Raw genomic sequence first — 17,442 nt, 5'->3', positions numbered from 1 at the left:
TGAGACAAGCTCTTTTCTTAAAAGGACACAAAGAGCTGGATTAAATCAGCAGGTTATACACCATCAGTGGAGAACATGGATAGGTGATGTTTTGGGTTGAGCGCCTTCTTCAGACCATTTATGTTCTCCTTGGACCCATGTTCTGCCCGACCTGCTGAGTTACTTCAGCACTTTGTGCTTTTGGGTATTAACCAGTATCTGCAGTTCTTTATTTCTATGCATCCTAGTCTTTTGAGTCCTATCCACATATTCACAATTTTGTGGGGGGGAAATCCAATTTTGAAACATCTTCTACCTGATCCAACACACTGATAAATAAATTGTTTATTTATTTCTGCAATCTGTCACTGTTATTACTTTGAAGACTAGTATCAATTTATCCAACACTTCAACTGAATGCACAAAGTATGAATAAAGGTCATCACAAGCCACCATGTACTGCTTCTCATCCATCACACATCATCTGACTTGGATATATATTTCAGTCTCATCAATGTTATGACTAAGTTCTAGAACTTATAGAACACCCATCAAAAGTTTAGTTTAGTTAGAAAATCCAACAGAAGTTTAGGTTAGTTTACAGATACAGTATGCAAACAGGCCCTTTGGCCCATTGAGTCCAGGCCAGCATTGATCACCTGTTCATACTGGTTCTACATCATCCCTACACCCTAGGGGCAAGTTAAAGAAGGCAATTAACCTACAAACCTGCACGTCTTCAGGATGTGGAAAGAAACCGAAGCACCTGGGGAAACTCACGCAGTCACAGAGAACATGCATAGACAGCACCAATGTCAGTTTTAAACTGTGTCAGGTGGTGTGAAGTAGCAGCTCTACTAGCAGCGTCACTGTACTACCCTGAAGTACTGCAATAATTCGAGAAGTGAGTTATCACCATCCTCTAAGGGCAATTTGTTCCATATATAAAACGCAGATGTAACCCCTTCACAAGACAAGAAAATTAGGTCAGCACATTAGGACATATGGGATCAAAGATGTCACCGGGTCGTTTCTGTGGAGTGTTTTTGATAGTGGAAGAGAGATGGTCTTGTGGAGAGATAATTCATTGGGTCACCAGTGGTACAATAATTCATTGGTCCTTACCAATCCAAACATCCCTGAAGGAATTAAATCAATATCTAACACAACATGTACAACAACATCTTAAAATAGATAACCAATATACTGTGGAAGTTGGAAATATTTAGCAGGTCAGATATTTGTAGAGGGAGGGATTGGGCGTGTTTCAAGTCCAATACCCTCAGAGATTTATTTTTTAAAGATAACTTATTTTTAAAGTATGCTTTGTGTTTAATAGTATGAAAAACAGGGTCAGAAATATATGTCCTCATTGCAAGTTGTTATCTTCACCAGCACTCTCCCTCTCACTCCATCCATCTCTCCTTCCCTGTCACCTTCCCTCCCTTCCACTTTCCCTGTCCCTCCCTCCCCCATGTCCTCTCCCTCTCTCCCCACCACCCCTCTCACACTATCACTCTCTCTCCCCGCCCCCCGCCCCCACTCTCTCTCCCCCGTCCCTCTCACTACCCTCTCTCAATATCATTCTCTCCCCCTCACACTATCACTCTCTCCCCCGTCTCTCTCTCTCACACTCTCTCTCTCCCTCCTCTGCGATCGATTCCGCGGCCTGTGGCGGTTGGCGGGTTGTGCGGGTGACTGCAGCAGGCGCCAGTTGCCAGCGTGTTGCCGGGGCAGAGGAGGAGGAGGAGGGGGGAGTGTTGGTCCGACCTGCGTTTCGTTTTAACTTCAGCCGGATCCCCCACCGTGTCATCGATGGCGAGAGAAAACACGATGAAGCTGTCGAAGAATTTGTTGAAGATGAAGGTGCGTCGCTGCCTGGCGGGTGCGAGCGGCTGGGCCCGACCTGTCACAGCCGGAGAGAACCGGAGCCTCGGTGTCCGTAGGCCCGGGCGCCGCTGGCCGGGGGCGCGCAAAGACCCCCCCAACAGGGGACGCGCACATACCCCCCCCCCCCCCCCCCTCCCCCAACAGGGGACGCGCACAGACCCCCCCCCCCCCCCCCCCAACAGGGGACGCGCACAGCCCCCCCCCCCCCCCCCCCCAACGGGACACACACATAACCCCCCCCCCCCCAACAGGGGACGCGCACAGCCCCCCCCCCCAAACAGGGGACGCGCACAGACACCCCCCCCCCCCCAACAGGGGACGCGCACAGCCCCCCCCCCCCCAACAGGGGACGCGCACAGACACCCCCCCCCCCCAACAGGGGACGCGCACAGCCCCCCCCCCCCCCCCAACAGGGGACGCGCACATACCCCTCCCCCCCCAACAGGGGACGCGCACAGCCCCCCCCCCAACAGGGGACACGCACAGCCCCCCCCCCCAACAGGGGACGCGCACATACCCCCCCCAACGGGGGACGCGCACAGACCCCCCCCCCCCAAACAGGGGACGCGCACATACCCCCTCCCCCCCCCAACAAGGGACACACACATACCCCCCCAACAGGGAACGCGCACAGACCCCCACCCTCACCCCACCGCCCCAGGGGCCGCACACATACTCCATCCCACCCCAGGTGATGGAGGTGGGGGAGAAGGTATAAGGGCTCCTGAGGTTGCAGGGGGAGATACCTGGAGAGGGGGTGGCTTGAGTGGGATGGGGCGAGTGAACCGAGGAATTGCGGAGGGAGCGAGGTCTCGCACAAGGTGGAAAGGGGTGGGGATGGGAAGATGTGATTAGTGGTGGGATCACGTCGGAAGTGACCGAAATGTTGGAGAACGGTATGTTGGGTGCAGAGGCTGGTGGTGTGAAAGGTGAGGGTCACAGGACCTCTGTCGTTGCATCTGGGAGGGCAGCGAGAGCAGAATTATTGGACACAGAGGAGACGCATGTGAGAGACATCTTATAACAGTAGGGAGGAAACGACGTTCACCAAAGAATGAGGACATCTCTGATCTCCTTGTATGGAAAACGTTATTTTAGGAGTATATGCGGTGGAGATGGAAGAATTGAAAGTAGGAGATAGCATCTTTATAGGAGGCAGGTTGGGAAGAAGTGTAGTCCAGATAACTGTGAGTCAGTAGGTACTATTGCACTCGAAATAAATCCTGAAACTTCTATTGGTACAATCTCAAAATTTATGGATGACACCTCGCACGCATTTCAACACCTTTCAATTCCAAGGCTCCCATTGCCTCTTCTTTACCATGGACATCCAGTCCCTTTGCACCTCCATTCTTCACTAGGAACATCTCAAGACCTTCTGGTTCTTCCTTTAGCAGATACCCAATCAGTTCCCTTCTACTAACACACTCCTCCGCCAGGTGGAACATCATCACCCTCAACAACGTATTTTTGACACTCTCATTTTCTTCAAATTAAAGTCGTAGCCATGGGCACTCGCATGCTATGCCAGCCTTTTTGTTGGTTACATTGAATAGTCCTTGTTGCAAACTCTTTCGCTGCTACGTCAACAACTGCATTGGCACTGCCTCTTACACCCATGCAGAACACATTGATTTCATCAACTTTACCACTAAAATCCACCCTTCCCTCACGTTCACTTGGACTATCTCTGACACCTTTCTCCCCTTTCATAATCTCTCAGTCTCCATCAAGGGGAGATTGACTGACGTCAACTATGAACCCATTGACACAGTTATCTAGACTACACCTCCTCCCACTCTGCGTTTTGAAAAGACACCATCCCCTAATCTTAATTTCTCCATCTCTGTTACATTTGCTCAAAGATGAGGCTTTCCACTATAGGATATCCGAGATGTCCTATTTCTTTAGTAAATGTGATTTCCTCCCAGCTGACATCAATGGATCCCTCGCCTGCATCTTCCGCTCTCGCTCCTCCCCCCCCCGCCCCGGATGGAACAAGGATAGAGTTATCCGGGTCCTTACCTTTGACGCCACTAGCCTTCCAACATTTTATTACCTGACATTTCCGCTACTAGCAAAATTATCCCACCACTTCTCACTTCTTCCCGTTCCCATCCAACTCTGTTTTCCATAGCAACCGTACCCTTAGCAACTACTTGGTGCACTTGGTCCTCCTCCCTAAACCACCCCTTCCCCAGGTACTTTCCCCAGCAAAACCAGGAAATGTAACACCTATTCGTATACCTCCTCTTTCACATACATCCAGGAACCCCAGTTGCCCTTCCAGGTGAGACAGAAGTTCACATGCACCTCTTCTAACCTTATCTGTTGCATTTGGTGCTCCCAATGTGACTTCCTTTACATCAGCGAGACCAAAGATATACTCGGCAACTGTTTCGACGAACGCTTGCAATCAGTCAGTCAAGGCCTGCTGCATCTCGGTTGCGGTTGATTTTAACGCCCATAACCATTCCGACGTTGTCCTTTCTGTCCTGGGCTACTTCCATTGCCAGTGTGAGGCCACACACAAATTTTGGGAACAACACGTCATCGCTTGGACATCTCACAACCCACCAGTACGATCATTGAATTCTTCTATTTTAGGTAGCATCAACACACCCCCTCTCCTCTCGCTCTTACCCTCCCCCTGCTCTGTGCCCCACCTGGATGTACACCCGTTTCTCCCAGTAACCCACCACTCTTTCCCCTTCCCACTTCCGTTCCACCTATATCACTTCAGAGTTCACGCATCTTCTCTCCTTATCTCACAGCCTTTTTATCATTTTCCAACTCTGGCGTTCGTTCACCCACTGGCAAATTGAATTGACCTAACCTGAATACACCTATTAATTGCCTGGCTTTATCCTGCCGCCCACCTCTCTTCCAGCCTTCTTCTCCAATGCCTATCCATGTACTCCAGTAACACTGCCTAGCTCGCTTTCTCCACCACGTTTTCTTTTTTTTGTAAACCAGCATCCACAGTTCTTTGTGTCTACATTTATGGATTTTGTTTTGGTTAGAGATACAACAAGGATAACGGCCCTTTGACCCACCAAGTCCACACCAATCACCCGTTCACATTAGTTTTATGTTATCCAAGTTTCTCATTCACTCCCTACACACAAGGGGCAAATTTACGGAGACCAGGTAAACCTACAAACCTGCATGTCTTTATGATATGGGAGGAAACAGGAGCACCCAGAGAAACCAAGGAGAACATGCAAACAAGGAGAACATGCAAACCACACAGACAGCACCCAAGGTCAGGACTGCATTTGTGTCTCTGGCGCTGTGAGTCAGCAACAATGTGGGCAATGATGCCACTGGATACCCCCTCCCCCCGGCCTTGACCCACCCCACCTTCAGCTTTTTTCTCCAAGCTCCAAAGTTGGAAGAAAGGTCTCGACCTCCACAGATGCTTACCTGACCCGCTGAGTCCCTCCAGCATTTTGTGTTTTGCTGATAAGAACGATGCTTCCTAGCCTTGGGAGGTTGACTACAATTGACTACATTAACAACTTAATTATCACATTAATTGCATGCAATCGTAGGAAAACAACCACAGCACTGTTCAAGAAACAGTTACATAGGAAGCAAGTTAATCAGCACCTGCAGACGTAACTGGCAAATTCCTCTTTTTAGGGAGGTGGGCATTTTGCCAAATTGCAAATTTTATTTTGTCATTCCATGATTTTACTGTATTTTTGTGTTGCTCAGGTGTGTAGTATTCCATTTGAATGGTGTAGATCAGTGGTTTCTATGGATACACTTATTGATGGAGGAGCACTTTTGCCGCTTTTGATTAGGGAATTTCCTTTCTTTTAGTTAAAAATCTTGTGCATTGGTGAAGAATCACATTGATCAGCATTGAAAACCAGGAAAAATAAGCAATTTAAAATGATTCAATGGAAGAATTCAATGTGCTGGAATCACGTTTGTTGCTAATATAAACGACAGTGATATTTTAAGCAGTAAACAGTTGAATCCATGCAGGATCTTGCCATAGTCTGCAGCTGTCCTGATATAGTACTGAAATGCGTCTTTCTAGGATAACTTATGAGAGTGAGAATGTGCTCTATTTGAATGGAAGGATGAAAATATGATCAGTTGAAAGTTTGGCATTTTATCTATTTGTAACTTGTTCTTCATGTCCCTCTTGGATCATTCAAAGCAAAAGGAATCCAATAGATATTTAATTATTTCAAGTAATATATTTGTTCGTTATGGACTTCTAACCAAGCTAACTCTTTGAAAAGCGACATTTGATTTATTCATTTTATATATATGCTCGAATGCTCAGTAATTGCTTTGTCTTAAAGTTTATGTCTTAAACATATGAGACATTTTCATAACTAACGTTGCTTGGCACGAATTGTAAAGCCATCAGCATTTCAGCACATTTGAATCATCAACCCTTGGTATGCATCAGAAACCCATACTATTTATCATTCAGCTTTGATCATGTGGGTTGGTCATGATTAAATAGCAGATTTAAAAAAAAGGCTATTTCCTCAATTGTTCCAGGATGAATCTATTTAATACTCCAATATTAATAATGCCATTTTGGTTTGCAATTTTATGATGATAACCTTTGACTATATTTGTTATCTATGTTTTGGAGAGATTTTTCAGCCAAGGACAATATCCATGAATATATCCCATCACTCAAGTACCATTTAACTTGGCTATATTACAAACACTGTTTAAGCAGCTTGCCTGTGAAAGCCTAATTATTCATGCACACTGTGTTATGGTATTTTACTTATTCCATGCCTGCCACTTCCAGTTCTACTTTTGGAAGTATTATCCTGTTAACCATTTGGATTGTAGATGCAGCCTGTATTTTGCAGATAAGTGTAATTGCATCTCACATATTCTGTCGTCGTCCTAAATATATCAGTGCATTAGTTACAGCCTTTTCACTATTCTCCTAATCTGCTTGAGTTGAACTACATTATTATGTATGTTCAACTCAATATAAAAAACACGTTTCTTAAAAATGTAGTTTATATAATGTTAAGTGTTATTAATGTATGAAAATAAATGTAGGCTATGCAATTTTGAAACATTATTGTATATTTTAAAATTAATCTGTAAACATAGGAGCAAAGATTTTAACAGTTCAGGTAGTCCAAACAAATGCAGCCTTAACAATCAGTGGGTTTCAAATAAATCTTAATTAGAAAATGGCATAAAATGAAAAATAAGAGTTAGATCCCTGGGTTTATTTGCCCTGCTGTTCGATAAACAGATTTAGAGTTAATGTATTGTCAAAGTGATATAAGTTTTCTGGAATTTGTATTTTATGGGTGATTGAAAATTTCTCCAAGATTCTTCCATTATTGTTAAGTTAAGGTATAAGTACAGTTCAAAAAAAGGAAAATTGTATATATTTTCTCATTTTGTCTAATCATCGATAATATTGGTATAATTGCATTCAAGCAGGATTCTCTTTCCCCCCACTACTCCTTAACTGTTAACAACACACTTTAGAGATAATCACCTCCCATTATAGAGATGATATTTTGTGCACAATGTAATTAAGTTTTTATGGGTTAACGGCCCATTGATTTGTATTATATACTCTATTTTTCTATTTTAAGTAGACTTTGAGAAGTACTCTGAGTAGGGAACACAAATTTACATGAGCATTGCACAATAAGGGAAAATATCATTTTAATTTTCTCTTTTAGGTGCTTCTCTAAACACGAGAAATTAAGATTGCATCGGTTTAATCCATAAAATCCATAATCCATCAATTGGTAGTATTTTTAAATGAATTTTTGCAAGATAAATGAGTAGCATTAAGAAAGGGAAAAAAGTACCTCTTTTAAAATAATTACTGTTGTGTTCTCAGAACTCCCAAAACACTTAACAGGCAATAAACTACTTTTAAAGAAAAATGATCATTACTGTTTTATAGACAAGGACTATGAATGGTTTTTGTGCATGGTCAAATCTCTTGAACAGCAACACAATGAGGTGATTTGTTTATTTGTTGACAACATATGGATTGAATAATAAATGTCAGTTAGGACCAGAGAGCTAGGCTACTCTTCTGAATCATGCCGCAAATTTTTTTATTTGCACCGTTACAGCTGTATTTAATTTTTTACATATTTGCTGGAGTGTTATCTAGTTCGTACTACTTCAATTTGTGGGCTTGATCATCCAACCTGCTTCTCCCTACAAGGTTTCTGCCTACATCTGACCCACTTCTGGATTTTCATTCTACTGTGCCACTCCAGGGCCAGGCCTTATGCCCACCCTTTTCCAGTCTCCAGACAAAGAATCTCGAAGGTCAGCTTTTGAAGCAGAGCCCATGAATCAAACCAATCACTTCCCTGGATTAGTATGGTGAATTGTCCTGCACTGCAGATTTATATTAAAATGATAGTTCTTTGGAAAAGATCATCTTACTGATATAATTAAATGACATGATTCAAATGTTTTAAAACATGTATAGAATAGAATAGAATAGAATAGCCTTTTATTGTCATCCAGACCGAAGTCTGAAAGAAATTTAAGCAGTCATACATATAATATAATACAATACAATAAAAAACAACAATAAACACATATTAACATCCACCACAGTGAGTCCACCCAACATCTCCTCACTGTGATGGAGGCAAAAGTCTTAGGGCTGCAGTCTCTTCCCTCCTCTTCTCCTTCTGCGCTGAGGCGATACCCCCCGGGCGATGTTAAAACCTGTCCTCGCGGCTCAAACACCGCGGCCCGGGGTAGTCGAAGCTGCCGCTCACCAGACCTGCTGACGCAGCCGCTGGCCCGCGGCCGAACCCCCGGTCTCAGGCCACCGCCACCAGAACTGCCGTCCCAGCCCCCGGAGCACCGTTCCAGCCCCGAGCCGGATCGCCCTCACGTGAGTACTGCCACCGTCTCAGCCTTGCGCCAGGCCGCCGCTCCTCCCTCAGGCTGGGCCGCCCCGACCGGGCGCCGCTCCTCCCTCAGGCTGGGAACGCCGTACCTCCCCGAGCTCGGCTACTCCGACGGGAGCACCGTTCCTTCCTCGGGCCGGCCGTCACAGCCCCTCACGAAAGCCCTGTTCCAGCCCCGAGCCGGGCCGTCCTCACGGGAGCGAGCTCAGTGCGAGTCCTGGCGGGCTCTGCCTCCTGAGCCTCGAGGTCGCCAGCTCCGCCATTAGGCCTCAGCGCAGACGGAGGCAGAGAAGGGGAATACGACATAAAAGTCGCATTCCCCCGCAGGGAGAGACAGCAAGCCCCGTTTCAACCCCCCCCCCCCAAAAACACAAACTAAAAACCAAAAACTAGACTAACCAAAACGAAAATAAACAACCAAAAAACACAAAACAAACAGGACTGCCGGAGAGCCGCTGCAGCCAGAGCCGCGCCGCCACTAACCAGTATAAAAAGTATTGAAGTATTTTAAAAGTGTTTTCCTCTGCAAAATGAATATGGTTACTGACGTTTGCAAATTACTGACAATAGCAGCACTAAATCTTATTCTTCCACATTTTTATGTGATGTGTGAGCAACCTTGCTGCAATTTATTGAAGTACACCTGCTATTTAGAGCCTAGGTAATTTTATCAGAAACTAAAACCTTATATATTGTAATTATGTCTATTGTTCCTTTTAAATTCAACTAATCATTCATTAATCTAAAATAAATGTGGGTCTGTAGTTGTTTACTACTGTTCCAAAATGTTCTTTGAAAATGTTATATTAAGACTTGATTTTTTTGTGTTTTTTTTTCAGTTTATGCAGAGGAGTTTGGATACGGAGACCAAACAGCAATTGGAAGAAGAGGAGAAAAAGATAATTAGTGATGAGCACTGGTATTTGGACTTGCCAGAACTGAAAGAAAAAGAGTAAGTGAACAAATCTTTTTGAAGATTCATTGATCTCTCTAGCTAGCAATACCCCTATGAAAAATCTTGAGTTCGTTTTTGAGATTCAGGAAATTCTTAATGGACTCAACAATAATGTAAGATTAACTAACTTCACTGAATTGAACTTGATTTGGAAAGCAAAACAAACATAAATTATGTTCTAAGTCATCATTCTGAAGGAGGGTTCAGATCCAAAATGCCCTCTGTCCATTTCCTTCCATGAATGTTGTGTGACCCACTGAGTTCTTCCAGCAGTTCTTCTATGCTCAAGATTCCAGCAATTGCGGTCTCTTAGGTTTACATTCTTAAAAACAAAAGACCATGGTTTCATTTTGTATAAATTTGCTGTATAGTTGTATATTTATTATTCTATTTTATACTTTATTGCATGTGATCCTTTCCAACGGTAGCAGTGGTCTCTGTTCTCCTACGTACTTCTTAGACATGGATGCAGGAATCTGGAGCAAAAATCAAACTCCTGTAGAAGCTCAATTCAATTTAGTTTATTGTCACGTGTATCGAGCTACAGTGAAAAGCTTTTGTTGCATGCTAACCAGTCAGCGGAAAGACAATACATGATTACAATCGTGCCATTTGCAAAGGACAACTACGTGATTGGGAAATGACGTTTAGTGCAAGATAAAGCCAGTAAAGTCTGATCAAAGATAGTCCAAGGATCTCCAATGAAGTAGATAGTAGTTCAGGACTGCTCTCTTGTTCAAGTTCAAATTCAAGTTAAAATGTATTTGTCACATGCACCATAAGGTGCAGTGATATGTAATTTACCATGCAGCGTTACAATTAAAAAAAGACATAATACACAACATAATTCAACACAGACATCCACCACAGCATTTATCACTGTGGTGGAAGGCAATACAGTTCAGACAGTCCTCCTCCTCCTCCCTTGTTTACCCGTGGTCGGGGCCCTGACCCTCGGTAGTCGTCGCTACGGACGGTCCGATGTTCAAGCCCTCTGGTCAGGATGGTCGGAACGCCGACGTCGGGACAGGTCGAGCACACCCCGCGGATAAGAGCTCCCAATCGGCCACCTCCTTACCGGAGATTGCGGCTTCCAGCTGTTGCAGGCCGGCGGTCGGAGCTCTTCTCTGGCAACCCCCGGCGAGGGATCGCCCGCTCCACGATGGAAGGTCCGCTCCACGCCTGCTGCCAGAAACTCCACAGACCGAGACTCCAAGAATTTGTAGGCCGCAGGCCAGCGGTCGGAGCGCTTCTCCGGCGACCTCTGGAAAGGGGATCCGTGGTGTTAAAAGTCCCCACTGCCCCGTCGCTGAAGCTCAACTCCGGGAAAGGCCACACCAAACCAGCTGTAAGGCTGCGAGGAGGGGAGCGAAGAAGTGACAAGGAAGAAAGTCGCATCTTCGTCACAATTTCACCCTATTCTCCCCCCTATCCCCACCACCCCCTACACGACATACAGAGAAACACTAAAACATACTTTCAGACATACTAAAAAAAAAAAAAATAGTCAAAACAACCAACCCGCTGCAGGCGAGGCAGCCGACACGGAGTGCCACCGGCCACTGGTTCAGTTGCCTGATAACAGCTGAGATGAAACTGTTCCAGAATCTGGAGGTGTGTGTTTTCACACTTCTATACCCTTTGCCCGATGGGAGAGAGGAGAAGCGATGGCCAAGATGTGACTTGTTCTTGATTATGCTTCTGGCCTTGCCAAGGCAGCATGAGGCATAAATGGAGTAATTGGAAAGAAGTTGGTTTGTGTGATGGCCTGGACTGCATCCACAATTCACTGCAATTTCCTGCGATCTTGGATGGTGCTGTTCCCAAACCAAGCAGTGATGCATCCTGATAAAATGCTTTCTAAGGCGCATCTGTAGAAGTTAATGAGAGTTGTTGGGGACATGCAGAACTTCCAAAGCCTTCTAAGGAAGTAGAGACTTTGGTGTACTTTTTGGTCGTTCAACATAGGTGGTCCAGGAGAAGTTGTTGGTGATATTTACTCCCAGGAATTTGATGTTTTCAATCATCTTTACTTCGGCCCATCAGTGCAAACTGGGGTATGTGTACTGCTTTGCTTCCTGAAGTCGATCACTATCTCCTTTGTCGTGCTGGCAGTGAGAGAAAGGTTGTTGTCTCCACACCAGTACACAAGGTTCTCAATGTCCTTCTGTAAATAGCTCGTTCTAAACTTCCCCCCAGTCTAGTTTCAGTCAAAAATCACTGAGTCAAGCACTTGCGCATCTAAACTTTATTTTGACTAAACACAATTACAGTTCCACTACTATACCTAACCACCACGGGTTCGATCCTCGTATCTGCCTGATCAAGCCCTCTTTAGCCTCGCTCAAGCAGAGACACTCCAGAAGGTCACGCAGTCCTAAGCGTTCTCCCAGAAGATCGAAACAGGACCTCGTGGAAGCGGTCTTTTATAGGTCCCCGAACCTTGAGGGGCCGAAACATAGGGGTGGTCTCTATAAAGTCCAATAACAGATATCGATTAACACAGTATATGATAGACATCTCCCTAACCCAATAATACAGTGACTAATACAATGTATTCAAACGGTACTTCTGAAGAGGAAACAAACATCGCAACATGTGCCTTGATGTTCAAGAAACCCAGACAAGGCTCAATACTTAATCCAATCAACATCTAGCAAAGTAAAGCTTTGCAACGTTATATACAAGTCTGTTTTGCATTCATTCAATCCATTCCATGCAATTTGCACCTGATTGTCAGGATCTGCAGATGTTTCATTCTCTTCCTACAGCTCTTATCTAGGCTCTAGACAAACTGGCACTATTCTGTAGCTTGTCCTATTTCTGCAGAAGGCACATTTAAATTGACCAAATGCCTAGCAGCCCAGAAGCCTTTACTCAATTTTAGTGTCCTGGCCTCTCCAATTTGGCCAGAATTAACATTTCCTGTACTCCGTCTCATCATTATTTGATATCTGGCCCACAATGGTGGTGTCGTCTGTGAATTTGTAAATTGAATACCAGTAAAGCAGCATCTGTAAAGGCAAAAGAATGGTTGACTTTTCGGGTCAAGACCATGCATCAGGTTGTCCTATGATGAATGGTTGTAGAGTGTGGTGTTTGCCTTTGCTCGAGTTTAATAGAGCGAGAGGGAACTTGATTGACGCAAGATCTTGAGGGATTTTGTTCACTGTTTCAAAATGTGCCGTTCCTTTAAAACGTAATGTAATAATTTTATCGTGAGAGCTGTGCATTCTTTGGAAATCTCTTCCTCGAACAGTGGAAACATACTCTTGAATATTTTATTCTTGATAAATAACAAGATGAATGGTTACCATGGGAATTCAGATGGGAACAAATTTCTTGCAAGTTTCCTTCCAAGTTTTCTTTCAGATCTTATGGAATATTAGTCATGAAGGGCCAAGTGGCCATCCCCGGCTCCTAATTTGTAAGTTCATAAGACAAGGGTACATGATGCATGGAACAAATTTTGGGCAATTTCCCTTCCAAGTCGTTCACTATCCTGAATTGGAATAAAGTTGCTGTTTGTCCATTCTCACTAGATCCAAATCCTGGAACTTTCTATCCCATAGTGTTACGGGAGTGCCTTTACCTCAAAGACTGCAAATGTTCAAGATGATTCACAATCACCTTTTGAAGGGCATTTAGAGAATGACAGTAATTGCTGCACTTGCCAATGAGAACTGCAGCCCCAAAAAAAAGAATTAAAAAAGACACATTATTGTGCAGTTTCATAGCAGATAATTCATTTCACTGTTTAGTCTGTCAACGCTCCCAAGTGCTCCACTTCTGTTTGCATCCATTATTTGCTTTCTTTACTTTAGAAATTTCAGAATACGAACTTTTTCCAAGAATTGCTAATGTTCCAGAGGTGTGTGTAAACATGCTTTAAGCAATGTCAGCATGCCAAATCTGAGTTTCTGCTATGCATTTATTCCCTTACACCTTGTATATTTTCAGCTATTAATGTTCATGTATTGTGTAGTTTCTGAGTTTTATTAGCCTGTTTTAAATGTATGTTCTTTTGTTTACCAGAGAAAAATATTGTGATCAGTATTCTGGATGTGGTTGCTACCTGATGATATTTGCAATGAAGCATCAACGGCTGTGACATAATCACAGCAGTTTTATCATATGATAATCAGTGGGATGCAAGATTCATTCCCAGTTTATTACTGGGAAATAATATTCATTGTATTATATTGTGTTCATTGTGGCATAGAACAAATCATTATCATCTCCCTATGCAGTAAGAAGTGCACAGTGCCTCATCCAGAAAACAGAAAGTAATTTAGGCTGGGGATATATAGATGGTCCCATTTTGAATATTAGTTTCTTTCTGGGTTTATATGCATTCCTGATGTTCCATGTATGCTGCAGTTGTATTGTATTGCTTCTGGTTGTTAGATTGGACACTAATTATGAATATATTGAGAAATAATGCAATGACAACTTTTTGTACACAGATGCCGGCTGATCTACTGAGTTTTTTTTTCATTTAAACAAAAAATATTGTATATTGTCTGTTTTTAAATTCTCCACTGGCACAAGTTTTCATCCTGCTCAGGATGCACTATTTTGCAGTTGACCTAACTAGTTGGCACCATTGCCAGAGTATCCAAGGATCTCCTTGATGCATGATATATGCCTCCTCTGGTCTGTTATATTTATTGAATAGACTAGATAATATTGGGATTGCTTTATTAATGTCACATGTACCACCAGTGAAAACTTTGTTTTGGTTGCTACCTGGTGATATTAGACCCCATTCAAGCCCTACACAGGTACAACAGGAAGTACGAGAAAAATAAGAGTGTGGAATTTACTGTTACAGATACAGAGAAATTGCTGATTAAAACAGTGGAAGGGCTGCAACCACGTTGGTTGACAGATCAAGGTTAGTTCAGGAGAATCTGGAATATTTAATTGTCATATGTACTGACAATGGAACAATGAATTATTTCTTACAGCAACTACACATGCTAGTAAACACAGTACACACAGAAAAATATAATAATATTAACAAAATTAATTAATAACAGTGATACTAGCACAAATAAATACTGATTGCAACCAAAGGCACAGCCAATAAATGTTCTGAGTTGCTGAGGTTAGTGTTGTGTAATGCTCAAGACCCTGAAGGTTGCTGGTCAGAACTATTCTTGAATCTGGCAGTCATGGTTTTCAATTTCCTGTGCCTTCTTCCCAATGGTAGGAGCGAAATGAGAGTGTGGCCAAGCTGTACTTGTCAGGCATTTCTTCCTATAGATCCCTTCGATAGCGGAGAGGTCAGTCTCTGTGATGGACTGGGCAGTGTCTGTCATTCTCTGTAATCCATTTCATTCCTGGGCGTTTGAATTTTTAAACCAGGCCGTAATGCAACCTGTCAGTGTGCTCTCTACCAGACACCTGTAGAAGTTCAATAGAATCTTTGACATACCAAATCTCCATTTTCCAAGGAAGTAGAGGGGTTGATGAGCTTTCTATGGCATTGTATTAACGTGCTGGGCCCAGGGCAGATATACACATCCAGGAACTTGAACCTGTTGACTCTTTCCACTGCCGTCCCATCGATGACCAGTTTATGGATCATCGGATTTCCCCTCCTGGTTATCAATCAGATCCTTACTGATTAATTACTCATCAATAGAGCCAGGATTTTGCCATGAATGCCATGTGTTTTTATACCTTTTTTGATGATTTCACCAGGATAATGCCTTTTTCACGATCAAGTGCCTAAATCAGCCTTTTTCTGCTGTTTTGCTAAAAGGTCATGCTATTTCCTCTAGTTGTACCGTGATTACAATGACGTTTTCTATGTTAACACGTTAATATTAATGTTATTATTAACGTGTTAACATAGTATAACTTGCAAGAAAACTTCCACCACGGGGGCAAAACCGGGGGCTCCACCGTTGGTCGTTCATTCGTTCGTGCTGCTGCCCTCTGGTTCAGTTTACTCCAAGATCTATTTAAGAAAGAACTGCAGATGCTGGAAAAAAATCAAAGGTAGACAAAAAATGCTTGAGAAACAGTGGGTGAGGCAGCATCTACGGAAAGAAGGAACAGGCGACGTTTCGGGTCAACACTCTTCTTCAGACTGATGTGGGGGGGGGGGAAGAAAGGAAGAGGTGGAGACAGTAGGACTAGAAGGAGAGCTGGAGAGGGGGAGGAGGGAGAAGACAAGGGCCAGCTAAAATTAGAGGTCAATGTTGATACCACTGGGGGCAGACTAGCCAAGCGAAATACCCAAGCTTGTCTCCTCACTACATTTACTGCTGGCTCCAGTCGCAAATCTGAGTTTTCGAGTGATCTGTGCAAGGCATTCATTGATGCTGGAATTCCACTTTGGAAATTGGAGAACAAAACTGTAAGGTTTTTTAGAGAAAGACACAGAGGAACATATATCAAGCGAGTCATCATTATGGAAAAATTACGTTGACAGCAACTTCAACATTGTTGTGCAGAAAATTAGAGATGAAGTTGCATGCACCAAAATATGGATCCCAATAGGCGAGACAACCGATGCTGAGGGGAGATATGCTGCCAATGTGGTCATCTGTACACTGAGGTCAACCATCAAAGGAGTATTTGTTGACATCAGAAGTATTGGAGGTCAAACAGCTCAACTATTGCTCAGTTGTTTACATCTTCACTTGTTGTACTTTGGCCAGAATGTATAAAACACGAGAATGTACTTCTGTTTGTGACTTAAAGTTTTACTCCCCAAAATGTTGCATTTGACATGCTTAGCTCAAGGACTTCATAAAATTGCCAAGCACAGACGTAGCTTGTTTCCAAATGTTGATCGCCTAGGCAATGTCAAGAAAATCTTCCTCAAAGTACCGTCACGTGTGCAGTTGTTCAAGGAAATAGCACCCAAGATTCCGCTACCTCCTCAGCCCGTTTTGACTAGGTGGGGTACAAGGCTCTCTGCTGTACTCTACTATGCGGCAAATTTTGAAAAGATAACATAAATCTTGAAGAAGATGAATCTGCTGCAGTCAGGATCGTCAGTGAAATCATGCAGAAAAAGTCCCTCCACCGCGATCTTTGTTTATTGCTTCCAATTTTGCAAACTTCCAACAAGCTATCACTTCCCTTGATAAATGTGGCGTAACATTAGTGAATAACTTGCAGGTTTTCGACAAAGTAACTGACGATATTCGTAAAGTTCTTGGCGATGTAAGTAAAGACATGCAAGGAAAATGTGAGAGAGTGATTTTAGCTAACAAAGATCTTGAAGAAATAGAAAACATAGCTAAAGTTCTCAAAGGTAGTTGTAATGCTGAAGTTATCAACATGAATATGGAGTCTGTAGCTTGTTTCGGGTATGCACCAGTGACCTCAGCTGGGGTAGAAAGAAGTTTTTCACAACTGAAGCATATTCAGTCTGACAGACGGCATAGTTTACCACAAGATAATTTGAAAAAAATGCTAGTAATTATGTGCAACCAGGCAACTTTGGTCATTTAATGTAGTATACCTTTAAGGGCCTGTCCCACTTACACAACTTTTTCGGTGACTGCCGGCACCCGTCATAGGTTGTTGCAGGTCTGCGAAAATTTTCAACATGTAGAAAATTTAGCGGCGACCAGAAAGACGCTACGACTCTTTGGGTGACTGAGGAGACTACTCACAACCATAAAGGTCACACCCTGGCGACATGTCGCGTGGTGAAGCCTGTATGGTCGTGAGTAGTCGCCCAAAGGTCGT

The 17,442-nt window shown here is 43.5% G+C and overlaps 1 protein-coding gene across 1 annotated transcript in view; it reads left to right on the top strand.

Annotated features, from left to right (window-relative positions):
• The first annotated feature begins 1,579 nt into the window (after positions 1 to 1,579).
• The window catches only part of mphosph6 (M-phase phosphoprotein 6), a 33,151-nt gene continuing 17,288 nt past the window's right edge, over positions 1,580 to 17,442 (top strand). The window contains exons 1-2 of the mRNA XM_033035773.1: positions 1,580 to 1,845; positions 9,611 to 9,723. Of these exons, the coding sequence (XP_032891664.1) occupies positions 1,795 to 1,845; positions 9,611 to 9,723 (164 nt within the window). The 5' untranslated portion in view covers positions 1,580 to 1,794. The remainder of the gene's footprint in view (positions 1,846 to 9,610; positions 9,724 to 17,442) is intronic.

The sequence above is a fragment of the Amblyraja radiata genome, chromosome 17 (genome assembly GCF_010909765.2).
Source record: "Amblyraja radiata isolate CabotCenter1 chromosome 17, sAmbRad1.1.pri, whole genome shotgun sequence".
Lineage (NCBI taxonomy): Eukaryota > Metazoa > Chordata > Chondrichthyes > Rajiformes > Rajidae > Amblyraja > Amblyraja radiata.
The sequence above is the reverse complement of the archived record's forward strand: the minus strand, read 5'-3'. Positions and strand labels throughout refer to the sequence as shown.